Raw genomic sequence first — 14936 nt, 5'->3', positions numbered from 1 at the left:
AGTTTGCAAACGTGTTTTCCTTACAAAAGAATGCCGGGTTGCACTGAAGAGTTCCCGACAGGGCCATTCCTTACCTTCAGCAGAACTGCCCGCTCAGCCTCACCCCCATGTCTCCTGGGTCGGGATGGGGCCTCCGTCCTGGAGCGGGTCCCCGGCTCACCGCAGCCAGTCAGCTTCTCCCGTCCTGCAGCCCTGCTCTCGGCACCCTTGTTCACCCAGGCCTGGGCGTGGCGACCAGGGTGGGGACTCACACGTTGTGTGGACATTTTCTCCTCGTGTGAAATGGTCCTGAAATGGTCCTGATGACAGTGTCTGTCCATCAGAGTCCTTGAAGGCAGCCCATGGAATCCTCCTCATTGAGCTTTAGTGACGGTGGTGACAGTGAGTGTTCAGAGCATCTGGTGACATGCATTGAAGGGCCCATAGAGTCCTCCCCTGAGACCGGACAAGCATCTCCCCGACGACACCCGTGTGGGAACGATGCATCCAATTCTCTCAGGGAACAATGCCTGCACACCTTCCGTCCACTTGGTTTATAACTAACTATACACTGTATCACGCGATTTGCAGAAAAGACCCATGTTTGCTGGTGTCTGCTTTCCTGCTCAGTGCCATTTTGTGTCCACTTTCCTTCTGTTTCTTTCTTTGGGGCAGTTGATGACCCTCAGCTCTTAAGAATAATGTGTTCGGTACTTCCTGACTACAAAAGCACAGAAACGCATCATGCAGCCTAGAAACATCTCTCTCAAAAGTGGTTCGGATAAGTAGTGCTTCAGTGTTTATTGAAGGAGAAAGCTTCGAGTTTCAAGAAATGTCAATTTACTTGACAATGTGAAATCAACAAAGCCTTTTTCTGCTCTCCTACATCTTTCTCGGGTAGATCCTTCTGGAATTTTCTAGAGGTTGGGGTGCATCCAGGCCGGCCTAACTCCCCAGATCCCTAGGGGGGCCCGGCTGACATGAGGGGCCCCGGCCCCTGCTGGGTGTGGAGCGTGGCCTGGAGCTGAGGCAGGCATTCCCTCTGGGCTGGGCCTGCTGCCCTCTCAGGCCTGGAGGGCAGCAGGGTTCTCCCTGCGCCCCTCACCCTGTGTTTTCTGTCCTTCAGGACGAACCCAGCTCGGAGATGGATCCCTGCTCGAAGTGGCACCTGTGGGAGGCGGTGACGAATGAGGCACAGGAGGGCTGTGCCGTGGTCCTGAGCTCCCACAGGGAAGCACGGCCCCTCAAAGCTGGGGGACACCCAGGCCAGACGCAGTGCTCCCCACACGACCTGCTGTCCCCATACCACCCTGCCACGGAGATGTCACTGCTCACCCCCTGACATAGGTCAGGACACTGACCAGAGAGACACCGAGGGACACAGCAAAGGCCGCTCCACCAGCGGGGTGGCTGAGCTGGACTCTGAAGCCAGCGGTCCCTCATCTACTACACCCTGTGTGTCCGTAGCTGCTGGACAGCTGGGCGCCTTCCTCGGGCCCTCCTGCGACCACATTTCTGCCCCTTTATATCAGTACTAGACTAACCTGAATTGAAAACCCAATACATTTCTGAATTGGGTCTCATCCCCACAGAATTAGTCTTGCAGTGAGATTTCAAAACCGTTGGGTTGCTTTTAGCCGTACACTGCACTGTTCCAGGCCACACAGCAATGCAATTCTTAGGTTTCTTAAGCCCCCTGATGGAGAGTGAGTGCTGTGAGTTGGCTCATAAACATTCTTTATTTTATTTTATTTTTAATTAATTTTTATTGGAGTATAGTTGATTTACAATGTCGTGTTAGCTTCCACGTACAGCACAGTGAATCAGTTATACATATAGATATATCCACTGTTTTTTAGATTGTTTTCCCATATAGGCCATTACAGAGTGCTGAGTAGCGTTCCCTGTGCTCTATAGTTATCTATTTTGTATACAGTGTGTATATATGTACTACAGCGGAGATCAGGCTTTAGAGTTTACACGTGCTTTCTTCCTACTTGTAAGTCAAATGTGCGAGGAGCTAAGTGTCAAGAACTGAGGGTCTGGGATTCTTCCTTACTTGCAAGCTTGCAGATTTGGCGCTCGGGGTTCTTGGATGCTCCCAGGAGACAGGTAACTCGTGGGTCAGAGACAAAAGGCCGATTATTCACAGCGAGAACAGCATTTGGTGTCAGCAAAGTCACCTGGTTCCCTAAGCCCGAGTCACCCAGGGATGCTGCAGGCACGGAGGGGGGCCTGTTGGACAGGAGATAAACACCAACCTGGGGACCCTCCTCTCTATAGCAGCTGGCAAGCTGGCCGGCTCTGTGTCTGGCCCTCATTCTGCAAGATTGCTCTTGCAGCCACAGCTGTGGCCAACGGCCAGGTGGAGACCAGCCGGGACCTTGCAGGCTGAGGGTTCCTAGCAAGGCCTGTGGGGGAGGAGGGATCCCCAGATGTTCCGATAAGTCTGAGCTGGCGTCGCGGCCTGCTCCTCGTCGCTAGACGTGAAATGCAAAGCCGGCCCATCACTCGAAATGGGAGGTCCCTGGGGGGGTCTCGGAGGCTTTGCCGATGGCTCCAGCAGTGTCAGTTTACGTGAAAATAACACTGGTGCTGTCAATCCACGAGCACGATCCCACTGCAGGAAATCCCAGAACCAGGTCCCGTGGTGAGTGCCGGTGGCCACCCTTCAGGTCCAGGCAAAGTCGACCCACTGAGAAGGAACCATGCCATTCACACCACTGCTTCCTTTTTTTTTTTAACTTACACTCATTCACTGATGGTTTGCCCGTTGCCAGACATTCCTGAATTTTTTACTGTCAGACTAACCACTAACCATTTTTTTTAAAGTTTCTTTGAGGTATAATTGACATACCATGTAATTTCCCCACTTTAAGTGCACCTTTCTGTGAGGTTTTAGTCAGACTGCGGACCTGTGCCTGGGTCACCACCACCCAGTTCAGGACATTCCCATCACCTTGGAGTGTCTAGTGCCTGTTGACCCCCATCCACCATTATAGAGACTCTTTGTCTCTATAAATGTGCCTTTCCTGCATACTTCATCTGCATGGAATCATGTGACCTATAGTTGTCTGTATGTGACTGTCACTTGTCATGTGTCTGAGCGTCCCCACGTGGCACCGAGCAGTGGGCTTGAGTCCACTGGACAGCGGGACAGCATTTGTCATCCACTCACCCGTCGTGGCCCTTTGGATCATTCCCAGATTGGCTGTTCAGTACAATGTGCTGTGAACCGTCTCATACATGTCTTTGGACACACGTTTCTATTTCTCTTTGGGGTCTCTTGCTGGGTTGTATGGTAGGTTGTGTTTAGCACTTGAAGAGGTTGCAGAGCTGTTCTCCAAAGTGTCTTTATCATTTATTATCCCTGGAAACAGTGATGAAGTTTTTAGTGTTTCCACATCCCTGTCAGCACTATCTTCCTGACTGTAGCCATCCTGGTGACCTGTGGTTTTAATTGACATTTTCCTAATGAACATGTCACCTTCTGTCTTTTCACCTGCGTTGCTTCTTATAAGAAGCCAACCACTAATGGTTCCGACATCATCAGTCACATATGTCTGACTCTCTGAAGATTTCTCAGTGACTCTCAACATCTCAACTTTGATGTGTCTGGATGTCGATCTCTGTTGTCCTACCTGGGGCTCGTTTGCGTTTCTTTGGGAGGGATCTATGACAACTCTTTCCCCTGCAGTGGGTAGGTCCTGGTGCCTCTGCCTAGTTGGTTTTCTCAATTTTGTTTTCATTTTTTAAAGCCTGGGTTTTTCAGAGTCACGCTGTTTGTATACAGGCCAGTTGCCGGGCAGAGCCTGTGCTTCACCACCTCAGGCCAACAAGGGTTCTCTTCTGTCTCTGCCACGATCTGCATGAGGGTGGGGCAGGGCATTCCAAATTCAGCCTGTTTTCTCGTTGGTTCAGTTTTCTTTTTCCTGCTTCCTCTGGTCTCTGCAGGGTGCACATGGGTGGCAGGCGGAGGGCCTCTGGGCTCACGCGGAGTCTGTGGCTGGCTTGGGCCTCTCCGGCCTCTCATGCTGTACACGCAGCCTCACGGGCTCCGTGCATGACACGGCCACAGGCCAGACCCTGAGCTGTTGGCCCTTCCTTTTCTGGACTCTGCAAGAGCCGGGATGCTGACCGTGTTGTTGGGTGTGGGCACGGCCCGGTGGTCCACAGTGTGTGCACCCTTCAACAGGGGCAGAGGGGCTACTGAGCTTTGCAGCCTGGCCCACCTGCTAGGGCTGCGTGTTGTAAGCCAGAACGCTGCAGACCACCCCCTTCTTACCTGGTTCAGCAGTTTGTCGGCTGTAACTGTCTCATGTTATCATATGCCTTTGATCAGTTTCCAGAATTCTGAAACATATTGTTTTTGTTCATTTTGTCCAGTTTCATAGTTGTCTTCTGTCCTTGTCTACCCTTGACTGTAGCCAGAAGTCCTGACCTTGTTTTCTTTTTTTTGTCTTTGTTCTGTTTCTCTTCTGAAAAGAAAAGTTTACATCGAAATGAATTAAATTTGGCAAATTCTCTACTTTATCATAATGTATACACGGTTCTTGCTTCCAGTGCCCCTCTTGCTGTGCCATTTCAGGAAACTCTGTATTTCTGTAGTCATTCTGCCAGCACTGAAGTCCCTGTGCTGATGTGTCAGTTCTGAGATTGGGTACGCAGGTGTCATGTTAAAAATTCCTGGTAAGTTTCATATAACGTATAATTATTGCAGACAGTTCTCATATCACTGTAATTTCTTTCTTATGTCTCCCTGCTCATTTGGTTTCACATTAATGATGTATCTTTATTTCCAAAAATCTGTCTGTATTTGTACAACACAAAGATCTAAATGACTCAGTGAAAATGAGGAGCAGGGCAGCCTTGGATCGATTCCCTGATCCTAAAGCAGTGCCGTCAGCTGAGGAGTCTCTGAACTGCAGTTCCCTCCCCCATGCCTTATCCTGGGGGGCCACGGGGGGAGCAGGGGGCAGGGCACCAAGGGCAGGAGTGCTGGGTCCCAATTTACTCTATATGAGGAATTAAAATCAGCCCGACCAAGAGGGACCAGGACTGCTTCCTCCTCATCCGTCAAACGCTGATCTGAGAAACTCCATTATAAACCCTTAAGCCTCTGCATCACCTGCCCTACTTCTGTCCTGGTCAGCCTAACTGCCAAAAGGAAACATCGTGTTTATTTTTGAGTAAATGATCAGATTCCTTTCTTTGCTGTAGCACCTTGACTTTGTTTATTTACTTTGATGCTGAAGACCATCAGAATCTCCAATCTCTGCCTCTAGGCTGAGACTCAGTAGAATCCCACGTGTTTGGAGCATAGCTGTTTGATAGCTGATACTCATTCAATTGGAAATTCCGAGTCATTGCTCTGAGGCCTTAATTAATATCGGTTGTGATTTGGGATCCGTGTTTAGCGAGGTAATATAGAAGTGACTACATATTCTCCCACTTTAATTAGAGACCTACTATGCATTAATAAAAATGGTAAGTTTATTTTAAATTGAAATTAATTGAAGAAACATAGAGAAACATATGTGTGCACAGAAAAATATAGAAAGCACATTAGGGATGTTTATAGCCCTAAGACTTCATAACAAAGACCCCAAATGACAGTGGCTGAAACCAGACACGCTTTTCTCTCCTGCATTCACAGTTCACGCTGTTGAGCTGTGTCGGAGCCCAAGGTCGTCCAAGGACTCAGGTTCTTTCCACCGTGGTGCTTACTCATCAGCTTCATGGTTGAGTTGACTCCTTAGCTGTGTCCCCATCCCAGCTCATGGCAAGTGGAAAGATCCAAAACCCAGGGCAAGTGACTTGCCTTACTTCAGTATGACCCGGAAATTGTCCTTCGTATTGACCTGATGGGTTGCATGTCCACCTCTGGCTGCACGGAAGTCTGACCAGTATGATCTTGATCTGAACATACACTGACCCAATAAGCAGACTGTTGTATGTCCATTCTCCAATAGGAAAACTACCATACTTTCTTTAGAATTTGTATAGTACAGCACGGTAAAAGAAGGAAAGAAATTCCACTATTAATTTCAATTTTTCATATATTTATAGTCATACTTTTTTTGTTTTTCTTCCCAGTATTTTTATTGCATATTTTTATTTTTAATTTTTTTATTTTTTTATATCTTTATTGGAGTATAATTGCTTTACAATGTTGTGCTATTTTCTGCTGTACAACAAAGTGAATCAGCTATATGTATACATATATCCCCATATCCCCTCCCTCTTGAGCCTCCCTCCAACACTCCCTATCCCACCCCTCTAGGTCGTCACAAAACATCAAGCTGGCCTCCCTGTGCTATGTGGCTGCTTCCCACTAGCTATCCACTTTACATTTGGTAGTGTAAATATGTCCATGCCACTCTCTCACTTCGTCACAGCTGACCCTTCCCCCACCGGCCCCCTGTGTCCTCAAGTCCATTCTCTACGTCAGTGTCTTTATTCCTGCCCTGCCACTAGGTTCATCAGTACCGTTTTTCTTTTTTTTAGATTCCATATATATGTGTTAGCATACAGTATTTGTGGTATTTGTTTTCTCTTTCTGACTTACTCCACTCTGTATGACAGACTCTAAGTCCATCCACCTCATTACAAATAATTCAATTTTGTTCATGTTTATGGCTGAGTTATATTCCATTGTATATACGTGCCACATCTTTATCCATTCATCTGTCAATAGACATTTATATTATTTCCATGTCCTGGCTATTGTAAATAGTGCTGCAATGAACATTGTGGTATGTGTATCTTTTTGAATTATGGTTTTCTCAAGATATATGCCCAGGAGGGGGATTGCTGGGTCATATGGTAGTTCTATTTTTAGTTTCTTAAGGAACCTCCATACTGTTCTCCACAGTGGTGGTATCAATTTACATTCCCACCAGTAGTGCAGAAAAGGTTCCCTTTTCTCCACACCCTCTCTGACATTTATTGTTTGTAGATTTTTTAATGATGGCTATTCTGACCGGTGTGAAGTGATACCTCATTGTGGTTTTGATTTGCATATCTCTAATGATTAGTGATGTTGAGCATCTTTGCATATGTTTGTTGGCAATCTGTATATGTTCTTTGGAGAAATGTCTGTTTAGGTCTTCTGCCCATTTTTGGATTGGGTTGTTTGGTTTTTTGATATTGAGCTGCATGAGACACTTGTATATGTTGGAGATTAATCCTTTGTCAGTTGGTTCATTTGCAAATATTTTATCCCATTCTGAGGGTTGTCTTTCCGTCTTGTGTATGGTTTCTTTTGCTGTGCAAAAGATTTTAAGTTTCATTAGGTCCCATTTGTTTATTTTTTATTTTATTTCCATTACTCTAGGAGCTGGGTCAAAAAGAATCTTGCTGTGATTTATGTCACAGTGTTCTGCCTATGTTTTCATCTTAGAGTTTTATAGTGTCCGGCCTTACAGTTAGGTCTGTAATCCATTTTGAGTTTATTTTTGTGTATGGTGTTAGGAAGTGTTCTAATTTCATTCCTTTACAGGTAGCATTTTTCCCAGTACAGCTTATTGAAGAGGCTATCTTTTCACCACTGTATATTCTTGCCCCCTTTATCAAAGATAAGGTGACAGTATGTGCATGGGTTTATCTCTGGTCTTTTTGTCCTTTTCCATTGATCTATATTTCTGTTTTCGTGCCAGTACCATACTGTCTTGATTACTGTAGCTTTGTAGTATAGTCTGAAGTCTGGTAGCCTGATTCCTCCAGCTCCATTTTTCTTTCTCAAGATTGCTTTGGCTATTTGAGATATTTTGTATTTCCAAACAAATTGTAAATTTTTTTGTTCTATTCTGTGAAAAATGCCATTGGTAATTTGATAGGGATTACATTGAATCTGTAGATTGCTTTGGGTAGTATAGTCACTTTCAGAATGTTGATTCTTCCAATCCAAGAACATGGTATATATCTCTCCAACTGTTTGTATCACCTTTAATTTCTTTCATCAGTGTCATAGTTTTCTTCACACAGGTCTTTTGCCTCTTAGGTAGGTTTATTCCTAGGTATTTCATTCTTTCTCTTGCAGTCGGAAATGGGAGTGTTTCCTTAATTTCTCTTTCTGATTTTTCGTTGTTAGTGTATAGGACTGCAAGAGATTCCTATACACTGTGCTTTAATTTTGTATCCTGCTACTTTACCAAATTCATTGGTTACCTCTAGTAGTTTTCTGGTGACATCTTTAGGACTTTCTATGTATAGTATCATGTCATATTCAAACAGTGACAGTTTTACTTCTCCTTTTCCAATTTGGATTCCTTTTATCTCTCTTTCTTCTATGATTGCGTGGCTAAAACTTCTAATACTATGTTGGATAATAGTGGTGAGAGTGGGCACCCTTGTCTTTTTCCTGATCCTAGAAGAAATCCTTATAGTTTTTCATCACTGAGAATGATGTTGGCTGTAGGTTTGTCATATGTTTTATTATGTTGAGGTAGGTCCTCTCTTTGCCCACTTTCTGGAGAGTTTTTATCATAAATAGGTATTGAATTTTGTCAAAAGCTTTTTCTGCATCTGTTGAGATTACCATATGGTTTTTATCCTTCAGTCTGTTAATATGGTGTATCACATTGATTGTATAATGAAGAATCCTTGCATTCCTGGGATAAACCTCTCTTGATCGTGGTGTATGATACTTTTAATGTGCTGTTGGATTCTGTTTGCTAGCATTTTCTTGAGGATTTTTTCATCTATGTTCATCAGTGATATTGGCCTGTAGTTTTCTTTTTTTGTGACATCTTTGTCCGGTTTTGGTATCAGGGTGATGGTGACCTTGTAGAATGAGTTTGGGAGTGTTCCTCCCTCTGCTATATTTTTGAAGAGTTTGAGAAGAATAGGTGTTAGCTCTTCTCTAAATGTTTGATAAAATTCACTTAAGAAGCCATCTGGCCCTGGGTCTTTGCTTGTTGGAAGATTTTTAATCACAGTTTCAATTTCAGTGCTTGTGATTGGTCTGTTCCTATTTTCTATTTCTTCCTGGTTCAGTTATGGAAGGTTATACCTTTCTAAGAATTTGTCCATTTCTCCCAGGTTGTCCATTTTACTGGCATATAGATGCTTTTAGTCGCTAATGATCCTTTGTATTTCTGTGCTGTCAGTGTTACTTCTCCTTTTTAATTTCTAATTCGGATGAGTTGAGTCTTCTCCCTTTTTTTCTTGATGAGTCTGGCTAATGGGTTATTAATTTTGTTTATCTTCTCAAAGAACCAGCTTTTAGTTTTATTGATCTTTGTATCATTTCCTTCATTTTTTTTTCATTTCTTTCTGATCTGATCTTTATGATGATTTTCCTTCTGCTAACTTTGGGGTTTTTTTGTTCTTTCTCTAATTGCTTTAGGTGTAAGGTTAAGTTGTTTATTTGAGATGTTTCTTGTTTCTTGAGGTAGGATTGTATTGCTATAAACTTCCTTCTTAGAACAGCTTTTGCTGCATCCCATAGGTTTTGGATCTTCGTGTTTTCATTGTCATTTGTTTCTAGATATTTTTTGATTTCCTTTTTGATTTCTTCAGTGATCTCTTAGTTATTTAGTAGAGTAATTTTTAGCCTCCATGTGTTTGTATTTTTTACAGTTTTTTTTTTCCTGATATTGATATCTAGTCTCATAACGTTGTGGTCGGAAAAGATGCTTGATACAATTTCAATTTTCTTAAACTTACCAAGACTTGATTTGTGACCCAAGATGTGATCTATCCTGGAAAATGTTCCTTGAACACTTGAGAAGAAAGTGTATTCTTTTGGTATGGATGGTATGTTCTAGAAATATCAATTAAGGCCATCTGGTCTAATGTGTCATTTAAAGCTTGTGTTTCCTTATTTATTTTCTGTTTGGATGATATGTCCATTTGTGTAGGTGGGGTGTTAAAGTCCTCCACTATCATTGTGTTACTGTCGATTTCCCCTTTTATGGCTGTTAGCATTTGCCTTATGTATTGAGGTGCCCTTATGTTGGGTGCATAAATATTTACAATTGTTATATCTTCTTCTTGGATTGATCCCTTGATCATTATGTAGTGTCTTTCACTGCGTCTTGTAATCACCTTTATTTTAAAGTCTATTTTGTCTGATAGGAGTATTGCTACTCCAGCTTTCTTTTGATTTCCATTTGCATGGAGTATCTTTTTTCATCCCCTCACTTTCAGTCTGTATGTGGCCCTAGGTGTGAAGTGGGTCTCTTGTAGACAGCATATATATGGGTCTTGTTTTTATATCCATTCAGCCAGTCTGTGTCTTTTGGTTGAGGCCTTTAATCCTTTTATATTTAAGGTAATTATTAATATGTATGTTCCTATTACCATTTTCTTAATTGTTTTGGGTTTGTTTTTGTAAGTCTTTTCCTTCTCTTGTGTTTAATGCCTAGACAATTTCCTTCAGCATTTGTTGTAAAGCTGGTATGGTGGTGCTGAATTCTCTTAACTTTTGCTTATCTGTAAAGCTTTTGATTTCTCCATCAAATTTGAATGAGATCCTTGTTCGGTAGATAATCTGTTGTAGGTTTTTCCCTTTCATCACTTTAAATATATTTTTCCACTCCCTTCTGGCCTATAGAGCTTCTGCTGAAACCTCAGCTGTTTATCTTATCAAGATTCCCTTGTATGTTATTTGTTGCTTTTCCCTTGCTGCTTTTAATATTTTTTCTTTGTGTTTAATTTTTGTTAGTTTGATTAGTATGTGTCTTGGCATGTTTCTCCTTGGGTTTATCCCATTTGGGATTCTCTGTGCTTCCTCGACCTGATTGACTATTTCCTTTCCCATGTTCTCCCAGTTTTTTAACATATATGTGCAATTTTCCTATAATGCATTGTCATTTTACCATTCCTATATCATTACATTTTCCACATACAATTAATTGACTCTAGAAACCCTCATTTTAATGGCTAACACACACACAGATGCACCCTCATTTATATGAGTATTATATTATTCCACTGTGCAAGCTGTTTCTAGATTTTTTCATATTCTAAGTAAGTTGTTATATGCATTTATATTTTCTGTGTTTCCTAAGGTAATTTCCTAGGTAAGGAATTATTGCCAAATTGGTTTTCAGAAAAGTATGTCCATATTTCATTCCCAACAGTAGTATATGAAATGACATCTTTAATCGAGAGAATATCTAGCTTTTGGGGTATTTTTTGGATCTGAGAATTCTTGTTCTTATTCGCACTGGAGATGAGGGAAAAGCATTTTTCTCTGCAACACACACTAGCATACATGACAAATGCCTGCCTGGCTAGAAAATAGTTTTAAGATTGCTTATTTGCTGCTTAAGTTTGTAATTTATTGGTGTGTTTATTACCTATGAACATTTTTTTGGGGGAAAGTCTCTATATGTTATTTACCCCTTTTCCTCTCTTGAATTTTTGTTTATTTTATGCTAATATATATGAGTTCTTTATAATAAGTACATCAAATGTTACCCATTGTGTTTGTTGCAGTTTTTTTTAATGTTAATTTGCTGTATTTTGACACACTTATTAGAAGCTTGTCAGAATGGCCATCATCAAAAAATCTAGAAACAATAAATGCTGGAGAGGGTGTGGAGAAAAGGGAACACTCTTGCGCTGCTGGTGGGAATGTGAATTGGTACAGCCACTATGGAGAAGAGTATGGTGGTTCCTTAAAAAACTACAAATAGAACTACCATATGACCCAGCAATCCCACTACTGGGCATATACCCTGAGAAATCCATAATTCAAAAAGAGTCATGTACCAAAATGTTCATTGCAGCTCTATTTACAATAGCCAGGACATGGAAACAACCTAAGTGTCCATCATTGGATGAATGGATAAAGAAGATGTGGCACATATATACAATGGAATATTACTCAGCCATAAAATGAAATGAAATTAAGCTATTTGTAATGAGGTGGATAGACCTAGAGTTTGTCATACAGAGTGAAGTAAGTCAGAAAGAGAAAGACAAATACCATATGCTAAGACACACACACACACACACACACACACACACACACATATATATATGGAATTTAAGAAAAAAAAATGTCATGAAGAACCTAGGGGTAAGACAGGAATAAAGACACAGACCTACTGGAGATTGGACGTGAGGATATGGGGAGGGGGAAGGGTAAGCTGTGACAAAGCGAAAGAGAGGCATGGACATATATACACTACCAAACTTAAGGTAGATAGCTAGTGGGAAGCAGCCGCATAGCACAGGGAGATCAGCTCGGTGTTTTGTGACAGCCTGGAGGAGTGGGATGGGGGGGTGGGAGGGCGAGAGACACAAGAGGGAAGAGATATGGGAACATATGTATATGTATAACTGATTCACTTTGTTATAAAGCAGAAATTAACACACCATTGTAAAGCAATTATACTCCAATAAAGATGTAAAAAAAAAAAAAGAAGCTTGTAGTTTTGCATTGTCAAGTACATCAAACTTTTCCTTTGCAGTTTCTTCCATTACTCTTGTGCTTAGAATGTTTCTATCCTCTGGTCACCTATGTATTTAAAATACTAATGTCTCATCTGCACTGTCTTATCTTGTTCCAGTGACCTGTCTTGTAATTCCTTAGCATACTGTCTCACTTTAATTATTTAAGAAAATATTAATATTTTCTGGGGTGAGTCTTCTTTCACTTCTCTTCTTGTGTGACCTTCTTCTGCCTCTTAATTTTTCTTATGGGGAGTGATAAGCTTAAAATTTTGATCAATATTATACTAAATCCTTCTTATAATTTGTATTATACTTTTACATACTTATAATAATAAAATTGTAAATTATAAGTCTTGATAGAATACTTTATATCAATATAATATTAAATTACATTACAAGCTAAATTATAGTTACAAATTACAATGCTATTTATTATGTACTATATACTGTATTATTTATTATTTATGTATTACATACTGCATTAAAATATGATTTTTATTTATATTGTATACAATATTTTATATTTATACTTATATTTTAAACTTACAAATTTATATTACAATAATTTTTATACTATAATAATTTCCCATTTAAAACATGTTCATTCTTTTCCCCTTTTCTGACACATCTTTCCATTGATTCAAGATTTCATTTAGGTCCATTAGTAAATCTTTCTTTCCATAAGACTTTCACATTTTTTATGATGGTCATTCTGATCTATTTTGCTCTTTTGGATTATTGCTTAAAGGTTCTCTCCTACATATTTTGTAACTGGTCTTCCTAGTATATGGAAAAGCTACTAATATTTTGTTAGTTGTGTAGTTGGCCACCTAAATAAAGTCTTATCCATTTCCAAAGTACTTCTTTGGGTTTCGTGAGGTCCCTCTATGGGAAATTAGCTGCTTTTCAGTAATGGTGTATCTGTCTCCTTGCTCATCTCACTGTTGATTCAAGCCCTGTGCCTGGGGCCATGGTTCACCCCTGCGTCTTGTCTCCCCAGCATGGAGGAGTGTGGGGCCATATGCCCGAGACTTGCCATCATGGTCCATGACAGCTTCCAGTGCCTGGGTTCCCCACAGCACATCAAAAACAGGTGCGTTGCCATCTTTCCACTTAAATGTTTCCTGTGAATTAGTAGCTGGATGCGGTTATAACCGGAGGTCCATGCACCTCAGGGGCACAGAAGGGGAGATGGAGGCTGAGAGGGGAGGAGCATGTTTGTGTGTGAAACACCATCACCAGGGGTGCCCACCATCAGCTCTGCAGAGCCCAGCTTCCCCCACCACCCGACCAAGGTCTTACTGTCTTCTGCCCATGAAGACACATGCTGTCATTGTGGTGACACTGGGAGGGTTGGAAATACCATTACACAGTCAAGGTGAAACAAGGACCAAAAGTATCCTCATTGATACAAAATACCACGTAGAAAGATTGTTCTGACATATTCCTCACCCAGAGCGGGTCAGTAGCCAGTGCTGCACCTGGAGAAAGGCCCCCATTGATTCAAGAGGGTGAAAGACGGTCCTTGTGGTTGCTTCTTAGTTCAACTAATAGACTAGAGACTTAGCACGCTTTAATCGCTTAGATTTCTTCCTGGTTAATTGTCTTTTTTTTCCATTTACCTTTTGGAATCATAATGATTTTGTTATCAAGTTGTATGAGTGTTTTTGTGTCCCCGTATAACTTTTTTTTTAATTCAGTGTTGCCTAAGCTATTTTCAGAGTTTACAAGGCATACCATGTATTATTGTGCTTTGCTTTCATTGCATTTCACAGATACTGCATTTTTTACTAGTTGAAGGTTTGTGGCCACCCTGTGTTGAACAAGTCTGTTGGCACCATTTTTCTAATAACATTTGCTCATATTCTGTCTCTGTGTCACATTTTGGTAATTCTTGCAATATTTCAAACCCTCCACCAGCAAAAAGATTATGACTCACTGAAGGCTCAGATGACAGTTTGCATTTTTTAGTAACAAAGTATTGTTTTAAATTAAGCTATGTACATTTTTTAGACATAATGTTATTGCACACTTATTAGAAGACAGTATAGTATAAACATAACTTAATATGCACCAGGAAACCAAAAATATTGTGTCACTCCCTTAATTGCGATATCTGTTGTATTGTGGTGGTCTGGAATGGAACCTGCAGTATCTCCAAGGTATGCCTCTAATTTCTTTTAAATTTGTTGTTTAATCTGTTCCTTTTGATGTAATTTATTCATATATGTTGATACATCTCTTTTCATTTTCAGTTATTCAATGTTTTTAAAGTAAGAATTCCCAAGTAGAGATTTGTTAAATTCATATATATATATTAGGTTGAAATATTTTTATTTTATGGAGAAAATACCATGAACGTTTGGATGGAGATGCCGCGTTGGGGAGTGGACGACAATTTTCCAGCAGCTGAGAGCCGGGCGCTGCTGGTTGGTCATGCTCACTGTCGCTTCATGTCAATCCTTCATCAGATAAACCCGCTGGAAACTGTTCTCAACATGTGCTCTGCTCACCTTTAATGAGGGTCATCAAAAGGAAAATAATATTTC

General features: G+C 41.2%; 1 protein-coding gene across 1 annotated transcript in view; it reads left to right on the top strand.

The window, feature by feature from the left end:
- Positions 1-14936, top strand: part of ABCA13 (ATP binding cassette subfamily A member 13) — a 135012-nt gene that overhangs the window by 97833 nt on the left and 22243 nt on the right. The window contains 2 exon segments of the mRNA XM_060156197.1: positions 1106-1206; positions 13385-13480. Of these exon segments, the coding sequence (XP_060012180.1) occupies positions 1106-1206; positions 13385-13480 (197 nt within the window).

Source organism: Lagenorhynchus albirostris, chromosome 8, assembly GCF_949774975.1.
Source record: "Lagenorhynchus albirostris chromosome 8, mLagAlb1.1, whole genome shotgun sequence".
Taxonomy (NCBI): Eukaryota; Metazoa; Chordata; class Mammalia; order Artiodactyla; family Delphinidae; genus Lagenorhynchus; species Lagenorhynchus albirostris.
The sequence above is the reverse complement of the archived record's forward strand: the minus strand, read 5'-3'. Positions and strand labels throughout refer to the sequence as shown.